At 34.1% G+C, this 20941-nt stretch overlaps 1 protein-coding gene across 1 annotated transcript; it reads left to right on the top strand.

Annotated features, from left to right (window-relative positions):
• Positions 1 to 18716: 18716 nt before the first annotated feature.
• On the top strand, positions 18717 to 19829 carry LOC110997240 (enhancer of split mbeta protein-like). The gene has a single exon (XM_022265302.2). It carries the CDS (start codon positions 18757 to 18759, stop codon positions 19483 to 19485), a length of 729 nt encoding a protein of 242 aa, XP_022120994.1. The 5' UTR covers positions 18717 to 18756; the 3' UTR covers positions 19486 to 19829.
• The last annotated feature ends 1112 nt before the right edge of the window (positions 19830 to 20941 follow it).

The following is a 20941-nucleotide window of genomic DNA, read 5'->3' as shown; positions in this document are numbered from 1 at the left end:
TGTAAGCTGTCGCTTGGCGCGCACACGTCATGTTATTTGTCCTTGTTTGACGAGGTGGCTTGGTAGATGTTTTATCCCGTTTTAGCCGGCGCACGTCTGACTCGCTGCCGTGCGTCGATGTTTTGGGAAGTGCACCCGCCCGGCGTTCCCACGGTTCACCTTCGGTGGACTTCCTTACGAAAAAAACAAACAAGAGCACTTTGTTGATGAAAATCGTCTGCCGGTCGCGTTGAATGATTAATACAATTATGAGCGTGCATGCTACCTTTTTGAGTTGACTGTAATAATAGGGTTTTTTGTATTGGACACGTGACCGAGCGGTCACGGCTGGGCTTGTTAATTTAAAAGATTCATTAGAATAATAAAGCTGTTATAAAATTTAAACTTGCATTTGATTTATAATTTATTAAATCGTAATACTTTATTAGTATTTATTAAATTCATATTTATATAATTAAATAATACGCTTAAATATCTTTTACCTATTTTTTAAATAAATAGAAGAGTCTAGGGATTTTATTTTACCTACTAATGTTTCTTCTGTACAAAAACCACAAAACGTCTCGTCCAGTATATATAATATATTTTTTTAAACCTACGTTAAATGTTACATAATCATGATATCATAATGTGAATGTATGAAATAATTTTATAAATAATTTTACGAATAATTATGCATTTTTTGTTACTTTGACCTACTTATTAAAAATTAAACTTTAAGTATAGTGTGGGATATAGTAACGAATACTACGAGGAAAACCATTATTAAAATAAAATAATTATTAAAAAAAAATAGCTAGAGAACACGGTCTAAATCGTACGTAAGTAATTCAATGTAAGCAGATGGCGAATGTTCTTAATGCTTGACTGCTATTCAAACATATAGGAGTAACAAAAGTTTTATATGGAGCGGATTTTTTAAAATTTCCGTGAAAATTGAAATAACTCCTCGATGGCACATTGTATTGTTTAACGAAAAGTTAAAAGGATCAATCAAAGTCAGTACAGTATGAAACGGTAACGAAGACTTGAAATGTCATATTCATAAACATTTGCCAAATGTCATTTGTCAATTGTCATCGTAAAAACAAGCAAATTTCAATAAGTACCTTGAAAGTAATTCGTAATGATTGTACCATGTAAAAATATGCATACTTAATTGGCCAATTAAGTAAATGTTCATGATGATTTATCATTTCATCTAATTAATTACTTTTGTCTAGTTTAAATGTCATTTTTACATCTGTTGACATAATTTTACAACGTATTGATAGTATCTTGATGTTTTTTGATTTGTAGTTTTATACTCACTGAGGGTCTCGGCATTTCGGAGGAATTTAATTAAAAAAACACCGTGACACGAGAATTTTATACATTAGATTATTTAGCAACATTTAGTAAAGGATACGGTAATTATCTTAATAAGACTATCGAATCTTCCACATCTTATCCATATAAATCTTTACTAATCTGGCATGTGCTCAAGAAACTTAATCCTACTTGCGTACGCGCATCTCGGAGTCCTGAGGGAGCGCGCTTCCCACGATCTGCCACACGTGTTAACTACGATTTGTCACAGTTTTAAAAGCACATTTTTTTAAGTGTCAAGACCAAGTAATGTTTATTTCATACATACATTATATTGTATATATTATATACATACATATAGTCTATCACTAAGCAGTCGATTAAGGTTTCTTGCTTCAACTGGATTAATATCATTATACTTTTTAAACCTCATTCAATAATTCTATATTTGGTTCAATTTTTTAAAGTATAACAAATAGCTTATATCCCCTAATACATTGTCTCGATTTGAACTCGGCGTCGATCGGCGTCTGCGCAGACGTGAGAAGAAAGGGTCGTGCAAATTGAATACAATGAAGACAGACAGCAGGAAAAGACCACGAGTTCTATTATGTCTAGTTTCTAAAACAAAATTTATTTATTCTTTGCTATTGACGCATGCCTCTATGTCATTCAACTTTCTTAATTTATTCTCGTTAATGCCATAGATATAGTTTAAGATAGCAGAAGCAAAAGACCCTATTGGAAGAATCAGTAAAAGCATACAACCATATTTTCATAAATTAATGACATAAGTAACCATAGGAGGGTAAAATTCAGTTGAAACGTAGAGATAGAGATATTCGGAAAGAGACTCGGCGCTAAGTGTGTCTTCTTAAAGAACGCCACCTTTCCCGATTAAGCACTACCGCTTCCAAATAAAGAATGCAAAAATATAGGACTGTTTCAGCGCAAAGGAATCAGTCTGGCTAAACAACGGAGCAGTGAGGTTGCTACGTGAAGCCTGCGAAGTGGCCATAAGACTTCTGGTGCTTCTGGAAGGCTGGCTTAATTAGCCAGGACTTTACGGACAACGAGAGTTTAACTGAGAAACTAAGTCCACCAATCTTTAACCTACCTATAGAAAGTTCTAAGCTTACTCCGTTGACGCTGCGACTCAAAGTCTTGGCTTCCTTAAGATTACGCCGTTTGCCAAACTGAAATGCTTTAATAAACACGAATCACGAGAATCCTAAATTATATTAACCCGACTCTCTATTTGTTCTGTTCGATACCAAATCCTATTGCATATTATCGCGGCCAATATTTGCTGAACTTTGAAGATATACCTACGTTGAATTGATAACCTCTTCATCCGGTTTTTTTATTCAAAAATTAATAAGGTATTACACACTTTTAAATCTGATAATGCCTTCTCAGTTATAAGGCTTTACGTAACTTGATACGTGATTTTTTTAATAATTTAGGATAATTACACGTGCAAACGTGGAAGTGGTTTGATATGATATTAAGACTTTTAAGGCTTCTTTTATATGCAAAAAACTTGTGTGCGTTAAAGGTAAAAGTGTAGATTACTAATTAATCTCAATCCCTTATGTGTAGTGATTCTACGTGTGGGATTTAAGTTTGATGTCAGACACAAAAGTGCCGAGGAAAGACCGATCCCTAGCCTGTAAAGAATGATAAAAACAAACACAGAATGGTGATATAAAGGCCGAAAAAGCCGCTGAATAATTTGCGTGATTAAAAAATTAAAAGATAATACTTAAGAAAATATGAAATGTAAAAACCTATCTATCATCGTTACCTATGCGTTAATGTATCGCTTTATATTATACCTACCTACCTACGGAATTATCTTCTTTGAAGTTGGTTAAAGAGATAAAATCCTGTTTAATTGGTCCATAAATTCATCCAGCTTATTCAAATTGATCATTCTAAAACGGACAATTATTTTATGATATTTTGTTGCGTTTATTTGTGTCGTAACTGTTGTTTTAAATTGAGCCTTATATCGATAGTGTAGTGTTCATTTTATGTTTTGGGATTAAGTGTTTGGTACCTTAAGGCGATAAGTGACACCTGTCCGCTTTTCCCACAGTCGGGAGAACTTGGCGGATGTCGTCTCTTTATCAGTAGAATACTTTACACCCACGCTAGTTGAACAAATGTGTTGGGGTTCTAGTTGCTGTTCTAGGTCTAAGAACGGCTTAAACAACTGTCATTAAACATTGTTGATTCCCCATCCCCATTCCCAGAAGTTTAAAAAAAAAAAGAATAGCTTACGTACTTTCGCAAACAAGCTAATTAACATTGTATAATATAATGTTTATTAATAAATAAATGTATGCATATTAATAAATATTTATATTTAAACTTGAAATACATACTACAATTGACAAACGACAGTATTTAATTCTTATTTTTAATACTTGTTAATAATGCTATAAGGAAATGGATTTATTAATGTGTAATATATTTACTTATGTAACGTAATTATTTCCGATATAAAGGTGAGGTTTTTAAGTAAACATGCGTTGATTAACTTTCTTTCCTCTGATTAAACTTTACACAAGTTAGCCTTTCATTAACTTCCTGTTTGCCCGACCAAAGTGAAAGTTTCTTTGTTTTTCGTCCTTTATGGATGGATCAATGCTGATTTTAAAACCTGTAATGCTTAAAAAGACAAAGCAAGGTCATGGATAAGTTTTGTAAAAATATAAGTTATATCTTCCAATATAAATTAAAACAGAACTATATTATAATTCTGTCTAATTCCCCAGGGTCCTTCGTATTTTCTTTATCTACACGAGTTATTATTTAAAAGTAAGGAAAGTTGGATGTTAAATTTATGTCGCATTTAAAAATTAGTGGGTAACTATACTGAACATTTATCTCTTTTGCAAGCATTATTACCTACATGTGTCTGTTACCTATAAAGTTTGAATGCTGTTAATCTAATAAAATACAGCCTCTCTGTGAAATAGATACCTCTTAAGAAATTACGTTATACAATCCATAACACTTTCCATTTTATAAAACGTTTAATTCGTTCTTATTGTCAATCACGTCAACACTGCATTGAAACAAATGAATCGTAAAATACACGGTTATTTTATCGTTAACAGAATAAATTGAATATATTCTTTACTACCATTTAACTAACAGTAAATCTGACATATTGTTTATGATCATCATCTATGGTATTTATTAGACTTTTAAAGGGGAAAATACATAGATGCACCATAATATATTTGACAATTGACACATTGCGATGTTGTGTAAGTGTGGGCTACACTTACGTAACGAAGGTCGCTTATTGTATTTTATTAGATGTTTAAATATATATTTTTGATTCAAATTTCTACTATATATCAAGTTAGTAAGTAAAATGGTTAATAAGTTGAAGGCCATTTAATTTATTTTTATACAATAACGTAAGTTATGTCGGACTTTACGTGCGACATTGAAATATTTATGGATAAAATGTCGTTAAAGTCAACTCTCTATGGAGTTAATCCATTAATGACGAGGTTTTGTGATTTTACTATCATTATCTACATAAAATACTTTATATACAAAGAAATATGCAAAAAGCGATTAATAAGTAGGTATATTACAAAAATGTTTTATCATTGAAATTTTACTTTAAATCGTACTCATCGCACCTGGATGTATTTTGTTATACCGATAAAACTAATAAAATTCAATTTAACGCATAAATGTTGGTTTTTCAAGCAATAAAAACACTACACACACTATGTAGGAAATTGTAAGCGTTTTAATAAAATGTCTTTATAAGCTTTAAACAAGCCTGTTGCGTATCGTTTAGTGTTTTTATTGCGATTCTCGCGTTTTATTAATTGATTTATGTAGAACAATGTACAGGGCCTTTACGACGTGTGTTAATCCGAAGAACATAAACGTGCCAATAAACATAATCTGCAGAGATTGATAAAAAATACGCAGCTGTAATTCTTTCAGCTCTTTTTAGTTAGAACTGATATCTGTCATAATGGAGATCGTAGTCTGAAAGATTTCAATTTTAGAAACCAGCCACTTTTTAGATGTTATTTATCAATGTCTTTATCTGTAAATGTTGTAATAGGCAAATATGTGATTAGTTAAGACTGGTTGCTACTGGAGAATCACCATGCACTGGAAGCAAAACTCTCTCTCTCTCGGCAATGAAGCTGCCCATGAGCTTGCAAAGAGGGGATCCGGAATGCTTCCGGCGTGCCGGCTTCTTTCCATGCCTTTCCCGCAGGTACGAACCTGGATTAAACCAAGATCCACAGGAGTCCAAAATGATCGTTGGTCGCAAAACGCGGACTGCAAACAGTCCAAAGTGGCACTGCCAACAGTAAACCCGTTAGTTAGTTTACCCCAGTAAAACGACTTGTTAGCCTCAATAGAATTAATTTTTCAATAATGAAACGATAATTACGGGTCCCTCTCTCTTAAATAAACATAAGCAGACTTAGCGTGGCTGTGGATTTCCAAAGAGTGAAGCTAGGAATGTTCTGAGCACTGACTTACGCAGTTAAGTCACAACGGACCAAATGTGCGTCTAAGTGCTTAAACTGAGTCCACTCTACTATACAACATAGTCTAGCCATAAGTTCTTTAAGTTATAAAAATGCTTTTTTATGAAGAATGAAACCCTTCATGGTAGGGTTGGGCTTCATTGTAGTTCGTGCCATGTGACCAGGTGTAGAGTCCTGTTGGAAAGTCTAGGGTATATCTTTAAAAAGGGTATTGCTGAGAGGTTTCAGAACATGATCCAAGGCTATATACACTAGTGTAGTTTTATGACTCCTTCATAAGCACACACGATAATAACAACGTTGTACCTTTCCAACCACTTCAGCAGCTTCTTTAGAACTGTGAACGTACCCTTTATAATTTTGCTTATTCCAGTTTTCTTAAATCGTGATAAAAATTTCGCTCTCTTTAATAGTGATTATAGAGTATGTCCTGCACATCGACGGCTATTGGTCTATTATACATATCTTGTTTTATAATACGTGACATATTCCTGGCTGGAATCTTCATTTCTCGCGATAAGATTTTTTTGCTTGCTAATGGGGTTTCGACGAATTCTGGCTTTAGCAGCCTTTGTAGTTCTTACAGTACGCGGTAGCCAAGATCTTTTCTAGTCTTCGACAAAATAAATGATTTTATATCTGTTGATAGTACGATTTACGAATATACGTCTTTTGAAGTATCTGTAATATTAAACGACGGCTTCATACCTACTTTGTGCAAAGCGATCACTGCAATCCAAATCGCATCAAATTTTCTTTAACACCCCATTCTATATTCTTTATATAGGTATGAAATTTGAAAATGAACACAAAAAGTATGTGAAATGGGGATATGTGAAAATTCCAAATTTAAAATACATAATTAAAAAGTTGAATAAAAGAAAAGTTTTTATGTAACAGTATTTAGTACTAGCTTTACTATAAGGGTTAAAAAATTGCGAACATCCAAAGGCTTTAAAATTTACACGTAATACGAGCAAAAGTGACATTGAGTATGTCTCGCCCGTATTTTGTAAAGTATGTCAAGTTTCACATATCCCATGAATTTTGGCAGCGCAGAAGGCGTTTCTAATATGGACATTAAAAATAGGTGTATTCACGCACAAGTGACAATGACAGTGTTGTGTACATATTACAAATAACGGTAGGACCACTAAAGGCGTGGATAACGGAATAATATCCGCAACAACTTCAATTTCGCGGATATTCTCCTACAATTAACTACCAATTTCCTTTCACAATTACTAACGTGATCTGAAGACTGAAAAGCAAAGTATAACCGTATTATTTAAAGTATATTTATAATTGTTTTCTGTTTGTTTGTTGTAAATATTTAAAGCATTTTAGTAATAATTATAAAAAAATTAATACATCTACAAGTTTCTTTGGTAATAGTATGTAATTCTCATATTCTATTTTCTATTACATACTCAGTCCATGTATGTTTAGTGAGAATTTAAAAAAACTAGATATTATTCAAGTATTGGATGCAAATTATATGTATTTTGACCAATTAAAACCTCGATTTATGTTTAAGATTTATTACATATATCTTATCGAATACATTATGTATGTTACATACATATCTTTGTAGCTACTAATAGACAACATTTTTTGATAACGTTTGAGGTTTTAAGTAAGCCGCTTTTCTGTAAATTATTGAATAATTGTATACTTTATAGTAACTCGAGATTGTGTCAACATAGTAGGTATAGTTTTGATTTTGGCGTGTATAAAACAATATATATACAATTTTATGCAACTTTTCGTTGTTTAATGTTCTGCACAAGTCTCTTCGTCACTCCAACTTGATTCTGGATCTTGGTTATGCAAGCAAGTGACGATAGCACAACATCTTAAATGCTTGTAAGTGCCGGTGAGTATCTTCTTGTTGACGAGGCTATTAAAGCAGTGTCGTCTGCATAGCCAATGATGTTGATGTTGTTAACTTTCACTGAAATTTAGTCCCGAAATTTGATGTTTTTTGTGCAGTTCTTTCATTATTTTACACTTATTATTGAAATGCGTCTCACAAGCCTTCTTACTACGGATGAGATTATCGAGCACCATATAGCACTGAGGATCACTATTTCGTTCTTTCTTCGGTGTCGTTGTTGTTGTCGATGCTCTAAGGAAGTTAGTGCAAGTATTATTTATAAAAAAGCTTCCAGTTTGGCATTCCGATTGTTAATCTTTTGAGATTGATCTTAAATTGCTTTATCTTTTTGGGTTTTGGAATGAAGGTGAATAACATAAATTAAATAAATAAACCACCGGGTTATCGCAGACCCAATATCTGCCCCCGGATAGGATTTTGAGCTCTTGACATAATTTCTAAATCCAATTACCATTACTTAATCAATTTGATTTCGCACAATATGTTGAAAAATGCCCCCCTCTGTTTCCTAACAATAGGCACCAGTTACCTCAGGAACTATCTTTGAGCCAACTTTGGCATTCATATCTCCCGATAGACAGATGTTAATACATATCATGTTTGTTTGTGAGTTTGTATGGCTGCATATAGACTTCCATCTCAGTCTTTTTTTGTTCAATTAGTGCATAATTTTTTAATTATATTAATATTGAAAAGCCGGGAACTCATTTATCTTCATAGCTTGAATAGATAATGGTATAAAATCTGTCACCGTCTTCGAAACTTCATTTGTTACAAGAATTCCAACGCCATACGGTTTGGCCTTCTTCATGATTACTAGGGAAAACTATTGAGCAGTGGTTTCCCGTGGCTTATTGGTTGACATGCAAGTTTAATTCCTCTCATAGGTTTTTACCGTATACCGTCACTGGTTGGTTTCCAGAGCCTCGTTGGTTATTTAGTAGAGACCATCCCGATATGAGGTATCGCTGTAGTGTTTATTACCACCGACGCATTACCTACCTACTCCCCATTAACTCGATCATTTACATATTTCCGCTTCAAGCAGTTTATTTGACCTGGCCTGTATACCTCGATATCCTTGGAGGAGGCCAAGATAAACAAAAAATTTCTCTTTATATTTTTTTCTAAATCCGCTGGCCCTATTAGTTGAAAATAGAAATCGATCTATTGAAAATTCAAATACTACGTATTTGGTAAGAAAACTTGTACGCCACATACACTGTAATCTAATAATAAATAAAAATATCGCGCCATTATTTCCAAATGTCACATACATAGCACTTAACGCAATACAGAGAATAAACATTAATACAAAAACAAAATTGTAAACGACGCATATCGGCACCGCACTATTTACGTATTAAAATGTAAAAGCATTATTTGTTGCTAATGCCTTTATTGGACAAATTGCTGTAGGGCAGTTGCTGCTAACATTTAAATCAGCTTAATGCTTCATTTCCATAAGTATAGAGATAAATTCTTGGACTAAAGAACATATAGACTGGTTGGAATATGAAGATTTTCTGATAACATTGTTTAACCAGAAAAAAATAAAAATCATAGAAAAGGCGAGGAAATCTAACACAAACACCGTATGCCCCGCCCCATTGACGTTTTGTCGTACTGGCCACTTTGACCTCAAATATCTGCTCTTTGTTTAGAAATTCCAAATTCAATTTTTTACAGCTATTTAAATTTTCAGGTTTTATTTGATTTTTTGCGACGCTCTATTTATAAATTGAAAATATTATATATCGCGATATTATTTATGAGCACGAGTTCAACCGTGGTACCAGTGCTGTGGATATACGACTCGAAGGATTAATTAATTGTAGGGAAGCGGCATTACAAAAGAAAACAACAACTTTTGGTTCCAACGTCTTGGTTCTAGAAACTTCGATCAGCAGAACAAGCCGTAGAACAAAGTTGGTAACGAAGAATTGAAGGCTATTGTGAATGCAGTTCCATCGCAAACTACGTCTGAGTTAGATGCAGTCCGCGGTGTTACTGATAAAATTGTATTAATCGACCTGAATTTGGTGCAAAAGCCTTAAAGGTGGGTACCTCCGACAAACGTGTGATCACACACTGCACACAAGACTGCTACATTATTTTGGCGTTCTATCGAATTAGTAGAACTGTTAAAGTAGAATAATGTAGTGAAAAATAAATAAATAAAACTTAGAGAAGCTACAATTGGAATGTCTGAGACATCCACTGTACTCCCCGGACCTTGGTCCAAGGGATTGCCATTTTTTCTCGAAATATGGACATTTTGCAAGTTAAAAACTTATGAGGTCGATCCGCCGGTCGATCAACGATTTGATAGATTCCCATCGGAATTTTTTTAGTAAACGGATTAATAAAACCTATAAGGTAAAAGTACATAGTTATCAATGTTACATACTATGACTTATGTAATAGATGTATTCTATTAAAAAAAAACTATTTTTATGTTGTTAAGTGATACCCCCCGCCCATGAACAGTCTCGATGCCAGAGGGCTCGCGAGTTGTGGTGCGATGGACGTCGAGGTGATACGGGTGGAATTATTAGATACATTTATTTATTATGATAAGATTACATTATTAAACTATAATGTTTATTAATGATACAACTTCTTACTAATGTATAAAAAACGTAGAAAAAACAATTTTTGTAAAAAAATACAAGATTTATGTCTTGGTTGATGTTTGTTTTGATTTATAAAACGATAAATTAGTAAAAAAAATGCATAATTCTGCGTGCGATTATCAGTAAGGTTAGCATTGACGTAAGTCTGAATAATTAGTATCTAATTGATTCAGATTATTATTTTTTTGTTTCTGATTTTGAGAAAAAAACTATGCATATCGTCAAAAAACTTCCTATACAAGTTTTTTATTGAATGTTAAAGTGGTTTTAAATGTTAATGCTGATATCCTTAAATTTATGTTATTTTCGTCACTTGTATAAAATATTGAATTAATACAACTGAAATATATAAAAGAGAAATTAGATATTATAGATTGATGTTAGATGATACAATTTTTACTGTTTATTTTTTTATTTAGTTCACGTAAGGTTTAAGCTTACAACTATTATTTTTTTAAATAAAAAATGACTATATATATTATACAAAAGTAAATTAAGTACTCTTAAATAAATTATTGTATGAAACAATTGAATATCTGCCTCAATTTAATTAAGTCTATATAATTTAAGGTCTACATCTTGATGGTTTTCGCGATTTCCAAGCACTGTATGAATATTGTATATTTCAACATGAATTGAGTTATCATCGTAATGCGATTTAAATTGGCCCGGGACTCTTTGACACCTGTGCTGTGGGAATAATCAGGGACAATCCGCCTTCATTTGATAAATACAGGGCTGGACTGTTAATAATACTAACTAGTCCTTAACAGATAATGTTTACTCAATATAACAGTTATCAATTATGTGCCTGTCCACCGTCTTAATTACCACAGCATCAGTAATAAACATTTCTTAAATACATAGCTTTAAATAAACCGTTGGTAGAAAATATATGGCTTCAGAAAGCGCCTCTGCAGTTCGTCGGTCCGTTTAAAAATCAGCAATTGTTTCATTTTTATGACTAAATCTACGTACCTTTGGAAAATACGATTTTTTTGGCAAAAATTATTTACTGCTACGGAAAAAAGTAATAAAACGTTCTATAATATTCGAGTCCGGCTCTGTACAGAGCTTCGTGACTTACTGTAAGATGAAACGCGTGACCGCGACTAATGGTGAGTGTTTTTGCTTGCATTTGCGTATGCAGTTAAACAGATGCATGGATGATTGTCTGATAAAAATGCAACATCTCATTTGCGATTTATCGGACATATTTGTGTCTATTAAAGAACTATAATGAAGCTAGACCTTTGGAATTATTTATGGTTTATTCCTCTGTTCTGTTATGGTATATGGGTAAATGGCATATGGGATCCATCACTCCAGTTTCAGTGCTTGTGTAGCGTTTAGTTTACTTATTAACCTACTGAAATGTTGTTTTGTAATAGGAGGCAAAACAGGAAGAAGGCTCATCTGATGTTAAGTGATACCGCCATCCATACACACTGACATTGCTCGCAAGCACGTCGCCGGCCTTTTAAGAATTGGTATGGTTGGTAATATTGGTATTGGTAGTGGTATCTTGAAGGACCCTAATTCAAATTCGCTCAGAAATACTTCAAGTGGTTCGACATATTAGTGATACATGGAAAACTGCCATAAGAAACGCTCAGTTGTGGAAAGAGCGTACAAATTCTAAAAAGGCCGGCAACGCACTCGCGAGTCCTCTAGCATCGAGAGTGTCCGTGGGCGGCGGTATTACTTAACATCAGGTGAGCCTCCTACGCGTTTGCCCCCTGTTCTATAAAAAAAATCTATAATAAAATGTAACTAAAGACTTTTCTGTATCGGTACGTTTTACAATTTCCTCCTTATGACAAACATATCCCAAGGAATACTGTTTGCTGTATGCAAACGTTCCCACAATCTCAGTGTACCAATAAATTCCCAAATTAACCCGTTCAGTGGTTTCTAATTCCTGTCACGCACGGCTTAAGATTTTAAATTTTTCCATCGCACGCACTTTTAATATCAATTTACATAAGGCTGTAAATCTCTTTGAACGTATTTTTATCGAGTACTTTTTTATTTATTTCATTTAAGTATTCCTACAGCTAATTGATATATATAAACAATTACAATACACACAAAAGCCAAAACGGAACTGAAACAGAAACATAAAGCACAGTTAAGTATAAGGTATTGTTGTGCAATGTATGTATGAAAATAACTAAGTTGAATTTATTTTCAGAGAAAATTTCTACATTTCTTCTTTTCTACGATGGACGCTCCCCTTTTTATAAGTGTCTGCCATAATATTATTTTTACAATATACTCGAAAATTACTTATTTTCATCAATCAAGCAAGTAGATTATTAGCTCTTTGGGCTATTCAAATTGAAATTTCAGAGGTCTTCCGAAGCTACACGTCATACATCATTAAAGTGGCGTTATAACGCCATGGGTCGTTATAACGTCATAACCCATAGGGCCTTTGGCAGTTCCAGTTTATTTGCCTCTTCAGGTCGGTTTTATTTTAAGCTATAATTTTGTGGTTCAAACTTGGACCTGCTGTCCAGCCAAAGTTGTTGCCTCTATTCTCAGGGTTGCTCTCGAGCGGTATTCTCTTCTCTTCTACTCTCGTGCTAGAATTGACGCAAGAAGATACCAAAACATAGCCTAATAAAGAGATATTAAATATATTAGCAAAGGTATGTCTTCTAAAACAAAATATAATATGAGAAAAAATAATATTCATGATATAATCACTAAGCACAAGAAAGTATTCAATAAGTACTTGCGTAGATTAGACTTTCTAAGACCTCAACCTTTAGCCTCTAACATAAGGCGTCTAATAGGACGAGAATATATTAATTTTATTACCTCCTTGATTTGTTTTCTAAAAGTAAAATATGTAATTTATATACAGACTTTACTTTTAGAAGACTTTACTATACAGACTTTTGTTTTAGATGTAAAGTGTTAGCCTTGGGTTTGAGCGTTCGACTCCCATGCCTGATTCGAAGCTCAGCTGTTTACCAATGGAGTTTTCTGGATATGTATATACACTCGCTGGTATGCCATGCCACGCTCGCTGGCATGCCTTAAGTAAAAGTATAATACGTGTGTCAGGTACAGAAGGGTAATCGCTGACGTCTATTAAGAAAGAAAAATCATGAAACAGGCATCGAAGTTTGAGGACTAAACCAAATGATGTATTGCCATTGGTTTCATGGTAATACTACAAATAACACTGAAATATTATTGCAAAATAAATTTCAAATCCTTAAATTCAACTACTGAGTTGAAGTTTAAAAATACCTTGTTAAGAGAAATACTTTAAAAGTCTAACTAACCATGAAATACCCAAACAGTTTCCTCATATATGATGCCATCTTTGTTGATGTAATTTATTAAGAGCGATCGTTAGTAACCATGATACGTAGTAACTGATTTGGATCTTTATTGCAATCTCATGAGATCACCTTAATATTATATGTTTTCGACACTTCGTATACGTATAGTGTAGATTTATTTTGAAACTCGCAACCAATCTTCTTTTTCAGCTAAGACTTTATTACTAAAGGTTGACTTTTAACAACTATAGTCATATTGATGATGACGCAAAATGTGTCTGTGATATGCGACTTTTAGTATTGACTATCATACCTATAAACTTTCGTATCATCTCAATTTGTTGATGGACTTATTTCTGACTCAATTCGGTGAAGGATTGGATCCTGCTTATGCGAATGTTGGTAAGGTAAATCCGAAAACCATACATTTTATTTTATTTTAAAGGTTCCAAGACTGTTTGACAGTTCAATATAATTACTAAGTAATCACACTAATTATACCAGAGTTCTGCCATGGCACGATCCAATGACGACGGCGAATTGTGGGGTTACTTAAACAACTTTAGGCTTCTGCTTTAATCTCTAATAAAAAAGAAATAGGACTTAGAAATCCAGGCATAAAATTGACTTTTGACTATAGATTGCAGAGTTCTCATAGTTTTAAAATATTCCAAGTGTTGAATACATAACATGCGAATGTAAAAATTTAACCGTGTTATATGTATCAAATACACTCAAAGTGTTATAAAGCCGTCAATGTTTGCACAACGTACCGGGCGTGGCAGTAGGCGGTCGATAACTCGTGATATTTCAAGAATTTATTACGATTATTGATTAATAAATGTAATTTTTTAACGATTATAAATATTTCACTGAGTAATAAGCGGCAGCTTTCTATATATGGAAAAGTCGATAAATACCAAGCTTCGAGAAAAATCAATTTATCGGCGGCGCTGTATAAACTATGCGCGTTTTTCTATGTAATATATCTTTACTTAAATGGGCCTTGTTTCTGTGTAACAAATATGTAATTATATTACAAGTTATATAGTAGGCATTGTTATTTTATTAGTAAAAACTGGCATTAGGCAAAAGATACTACAGTAGGATGGATAAAGGTTTTTATTTAAGTCTGACTTTTTCGCTCAAACAATTGAATATAAAACAAATAAAACAGTCGTTCTGTAATTGAATAATACACTCACACTTACTCCGCTGGCATTGCGACCCAAAATATGTCTTGGCCTACGGGACCAGTAACTTTCAGCGCTGCCGATAAAATAAAATAAAAATAAAATACGTTTATTTTGGAACATAAGATCATTATGGTATCACCTATTCCACGTCATTAAATTCGAGCCTGTTGGCATCCTCATCAGCAAAGAAGACAGAGGGTGTTGGCCGAGAGCAAAAGCGTAAAAAACTCTCGGTACTCTTTTTTTAAAAAAAGCAAATCATCAAACAATTCTACAATATTTAAAACAAATATAGCAAATTAATAAGAAGCCTTCTGCCATTGGTTCTGCCATTTACTGCCAATTGCCGACTGCAGATCCTCATCCACCCTGTCGAACCAGGAGTACCTGTCTCCGACCAATCTACATCACTTATTTTAAAATATTGTTTATGTTGTGTAATGTTTATGGATTAAATATTATATTTTATATGGTCACTACGAATAAAGTCACTCCTAGAAAAATGTATTATTTTTCTTCTTAACATTCATATTAAACGATCGTTTACTCACGTATAACGCAAGTTGAAACTTAATAAATATTAACTATTTGCCGAATTCGAATTTTCAGAACCAGGTGTCGCAACTGCGCATTAACATCAAATACAACCTGTTTACCCCGAGACATTTATTCCATATCAAGTGTTTTGTGTAAATAAGTTAAATGTTGATTTTTTATAGATTAGAGCGATACTATGACTCTGTAAACACGGTTCGTTTGGGTTCAATATACGATACTAATCTTATATTTAATTGCTGTAAAATCTATATGTGGGTATGTATGTGTAATCTAGTGTTTATGGTTGATGAGGAAATTAGAAAAAAAGTTATTTCATGTAATATTATAGACGTAGAGCGTACCAATTTTTCAAAAGCCGGCAATGCAATCGCGAGCCCTCTGGCAATGTGAGTCTTAGTGTCAATGTGAGGTTATATCACTTAACATTTGAGAGACCCATTACCCTTTTTGTACTATTAAATAAGTCATAATTTCTCACTTAAATGCAAAAGCATGTTTTAGCGTTAGAATACGTAAGTGAAGTCGGTTTTAATATGTTTCGACTCTTTACAAATATATATTATATGAAATTAGACCTGTCAAAATTCACTTTCGCTGGTATCGTTAGTAATTAACTTGGTGACTTTTAACATGAAATTTTCATTTTAAATGAAAATATTTCCAAATATACTAAAGATAAGAGTAGAGACTCTTGATCCGTTGAGTTCAGATGCACAGGCACTAATTAAAGATTTTAGTTGGTGCCTGGTAAATAGTACTGGTACTAAACGTAATAAATATTTAATACAGCGGGGAAATGCTGCCAGCGTTAAAGGTGCCACAGGTAGCAAACTTTTTAAATTAGGTTATAAAAACCGGGCACGTATTTTTAAACTAAATTTGAAAATATAGAACACGTATTTTTAAACTTTAAGCGCAAGCGGATGGTCATACTAATACCAATAGTAAATTTGAAACCGCATTGAATGCTGGTTTAAACTTAAATGACAATATCTTCTCATGGGTTGTGTGACGGTCGGTTTGTTTTAGACTGGCTCATTAGGTACATATTCTCTATCAAGGTTCGTTCCATACAACTCGATAATACATTAATTGATTGAATAAATTCTTAGTTAAATATGCTAAATATTTAGCCTGTTTCACTTTTATCGGACGGAAATCTTTATAAACATTTAACATTATACTGACACAATTGAATATGGAATGTCTATAGATACGATATGATTTTGATGCCTTATTACAGAATTAGGGTAAAAAAGAGTCAATTCTGAAGTTTAAATTCATATAGGTAAATAAATTTAATGGGAAAGACAACAGATAACAGAAGAAATGTAAGCGTGTTTATGGCATTTAATGAAAATAGGAATAAGGCTTGTGTTATGCATTATTAATAGGAAAGTAAAGAAAAACTTATAAGTACCACTTTTATTTGTAAAATTAATCAAATTTAATGAGTATAGTTTTAAAGTCAATATTACTATCAAAGCTAAACAATAGTTTCCCACGGCTTTTATCTAACAGGATACGCGTGGGTGATATATTTAGCAATTTAAAAAAAAGACTGTACGGGAATATTACGATAAAGTATCTAACGTACGTACAGGCGGTAGGGCGAAGGTCCTTGCCTCGTCAAATCAACAAAGCATCCACGCGCTAATGTATTCAAAGCAGCGATTGATGAAGTATAAAATTTCTCAGTACCGTCTCACTCACAATGGAATTATGATAATTTATCGGTTGGCTTGTGCCGGCCGAGTGTGTGGGAACGCGCAAGGCACGAGCTTTCCCACGACACCGATACGCGAAGAACAACGGCTTACCGAGTATAAGATTGAACGTCGCTTACGACGATTTACATTAAGGTTAAACAACGCGCTCGATACTGTTTAGGCGTAAGCGCCACTGATGTGCTGCGGGCGAGTATTATCGCTTCACGTGAGCAATTCTTTTGGCGCTTAAGTTGTTTCGTGCTCTGGTACGAGAAGACAGAATTGGAGTAAGTAGCGTCACGGCAGTTTCGACCGCACAATGGCTCGGTTTCGAATCAACTAGCGGTGCTGAGAACTAACACCTTTGCGCGGATGTAGCGATTGTAATTGTTTATGACTAATTGGATTTCATGTACGGCGTATAATGTATACAGTACCGGAGCTCATTAAGCACTGTAATTATTTAATATCAGATAAGGTTAACTAGCTGTATTTATGACAGGAGGCAGCTAAGAAGCCGACGTCATAAAATACAACGGAAAGAGATAAGACGATGTAACATTGTAAAATAAAGTTAATATTACTACTAAAGAGCAAATTCTAGTACATTTTCAAAATCCCTGATAATAAACATCAGTTAGGTAAAAAGTCAAATTTCTAACCGTGTCTGTCTGTCTGCAAGGCGATAACGCTGCGTGTCGCCGAGCTGCAACGATAGGGTTGCTACATAAAAGTTATTATAAAATTTTAGACTATTAGGTATATTTTATATAATTTGAAAATACTAATATTTGTAGCTATGTTATGGCTTAATACTTTTTTAATTATTTTATAAATTGCAATTAAACTATAATATAATTTTCTTTTTTATAACTTTTTTTTTGTTCACAATACACTTTATATTTATCCCCCTAGATTTTTGAATAAGAACAGGAGTGTGACAGTGATTTAATGTGTCGCCACAAGTCTTATGAATAGTCGTTGTGACGTAATTGAAATTCCCCTCGCGTGTGCTTTCTAAAGATTATTAGTGACGTCATTGAAAGACGCGCGGACCCTGCGTCTGCGTAGTAATTTGAGGGGAACGCGTGGGAATGTAGATCCAGGTGCCATCAGCTGAGACCCTAAGACTTGAACAGCTGTACGTACACTGTCTATGGAATATACTATTTAAGTTTATTTATTTAGTTAAAATAAAAAATACACATTTTATAGAGTGATTTTTAAATAAAATAAAATCGTTTAATCCTATTGTTAATTTGTGTTTCTATATTTTAATATATTTTTCTTATTCTACTTTAAATATAAAAAAAACATGTTAGTAAATTAATGTTTACGATCATTGATACACAATTTATTATAAGTAATATTTCTCCAAATTTTAATCCAATAACAACCAATAAATATGTTTTATTTTAAAACAGCTTCAAGTAAGTTAAAAATATTTTCCCTAAAAATTGTGTCGTAATATTAAAAACTAAAATTCCTTGTGCCACCCCTAATTTTATCACGGGCGTTTTGCCACAATCGCCGTAGGGCGCATAAAAGCAAGTGAACGAACGGCGCGCGCGCCATTCGCTCAGATACCGTCGCGAGAGCAACACCAATGATTCTACCTGCTCGTACTATGTCCCCACACGGGGCTTTCCATCCTCCGGCACACGCACACCCAGACGAAGAACCAGTCTCCCGAACCTACCAATACCGCAAAGTAATGAAACCGATGCTTGAAAGAAAGCGTCGCGCACGCATCAACCGCTGCCTTGACGAACTTAAGGATTTGATGGTGACCGCTCTCCAAGCGGAGGGTGAAAACGTCTCCAAGCTGGAGAAAGCAGACATCTTGGAGTTAACCGTGCGACATTTACATAGTTTGAAACGTCGCGGACAATTAGTGCTGAAACCTGAAATGTCATATGCGGAGCGTTTTCGAGCAGGATTCGCTCAGTGTGCTACGGAAGTGTCTCAGTTCATAACAAACGCTACAGTGGCCGCCAATGCCATGCATAGGCAGGGACCTGTGGATCCCCAAGCTGGTGCCAGGTTACTTCAGCATCTAAGCAATTGTATAAGAAGATTGGAGAGTCCGCCTGTTGTACAACCACAACCAATAGTGCCCAATGTAACCAGACCGACACCTGTGCAGGCGATAGCACCAGCTCAGGCTCCCCAAGTGCAGAGGCCAGTTTCGACCGAGAGGTGTTTGAAGAGGCCGCTAGAAGAAACAATAGACGTGGAAACAATTGGCAATAAGAGACAATACGCACCGCCCTCGCCGCCGCACAGCCCCGCCTCCGAGTCTGACTCCTCCCAATCGATGTGGCGGCCGTGGTGACAGGCCTGAGACCTGAACTCAGGATCCTCATGATCTCGAATGCTCTCCATCCAGGATTGTGTACCGTGTGATAGTTGAACTTTGTTGTTTTACCGTTAACGTTCCTAGAACCAGTGTGTTGGCATGCCTTGCTTGTTGATTGTTTTAATTTAATAAAGTTAGTTTTTTACAATCGTGTTATTTCTTTCGGGAAAATGCATTTACTGTAGGAATTAAATACCGTTAGTTAAGTTTTTACTGTGATAACTATTCATACAGTTACATTTGTTAGGTAAGATTTGCTAGAATTATATAGAGATGAATAAACCACTGTAATCAAATAATAAAGTATGAGTTGTATTTATTATCTGGTTCGTTTTAATTCAAAACAAATATTTTAATCTCAAACCAGCTTTTATCGAACACCATGTAGATCATTGTATCGATAAAATCGATATTGCGATAATTATCGTAAACAAGTTCCACAGTGAACAATAAAAGTGTTTCATGAAATATTCAACAGATACAACATTTAAATGTCAATTCCCACGCTGTCTCTGTAATCTATGCTCTCTTACGTCGAACTATCGTGAGAGGAGTAGACAACTTAATGGCAGACGTTGTTAGCAGAGTTTTTTAAAATATCCCAGCAATTAATTAATCATTCTGGATCGCATACTATAATTAAGGTCGTTTTGCATTGTGCGTTTTTTTAATTTTTACAAAGTTTATAATAAAATTTCATGTATATGTAAATCAACCTATAAAAACGTGGGTAATAAGTATTTTATTTCTTCTTTTTCATTCATAGCTTGCAGATTACATTACATACACAGCAATTTCTTAAATATAATTTAGTAAATATAAGTTCTGTAGAGAACTTTTAATAAATCATAATATCATATACATATTTCAAATTATTACACTTAAAGAAACTCCTTTTCTGGAACAATATAAACGTACTAATCAAATAAAAAATCACACCCGAAGGAAGCTGTTCAAACACAGGTTCTCTTAAATGGCTAAACACACTCGATTGCCACAAAAACAAAAGAAAATATTCATATTAAAATCTAGTACCTATCAAAAATTTGGCTACCGTATTCAATACGGATTTATGTTGTGTTAAGGTTCAAGAAGGGCACGTTAAGATTTTGTCTGTTATATGAATTATGTATGTATAATTGTACCTATATGTACAAATAGTAACACAAGTAGCGGCGCTACAATCTTTTTAGGTCCTGACCTCAGTTCAATTTTAATCAAAATGGCAAGTAGGGGTTCAGCCTCCTGTGCTGACTTCTGAGATCTAAGGCAAGCCCTTCTTTTCCTTCTCCGATCGGGTAAATATTAATGCGCATATACCTAGACAGAAAGTCCATTAGTGTACAGCCGGGACTTCAAGGATGTATGTCGCGAGCTGTAGCCACTAGGCCAACACTTCTCGTACAAATAGTCAAGTTTAGATAAATCTTAC

This window comes from Pieris rapae, chromosome 2 (assembly GCF_905147795.1).
Source record: "Pieris rapae chromosome 2, ilPieRapa1.1, whole genome shotgun sequence".
NCBI classification, from domain to species: domain Eukaryota; kingdom Metazoa; phylum Arthropoda; class Insecta; order Lepidoptera; family Pieridae; genus Pieris; species Pieris rapae.
This window is presented reverse-complemented; position numbering and strand designations above follow the sequence as displayed.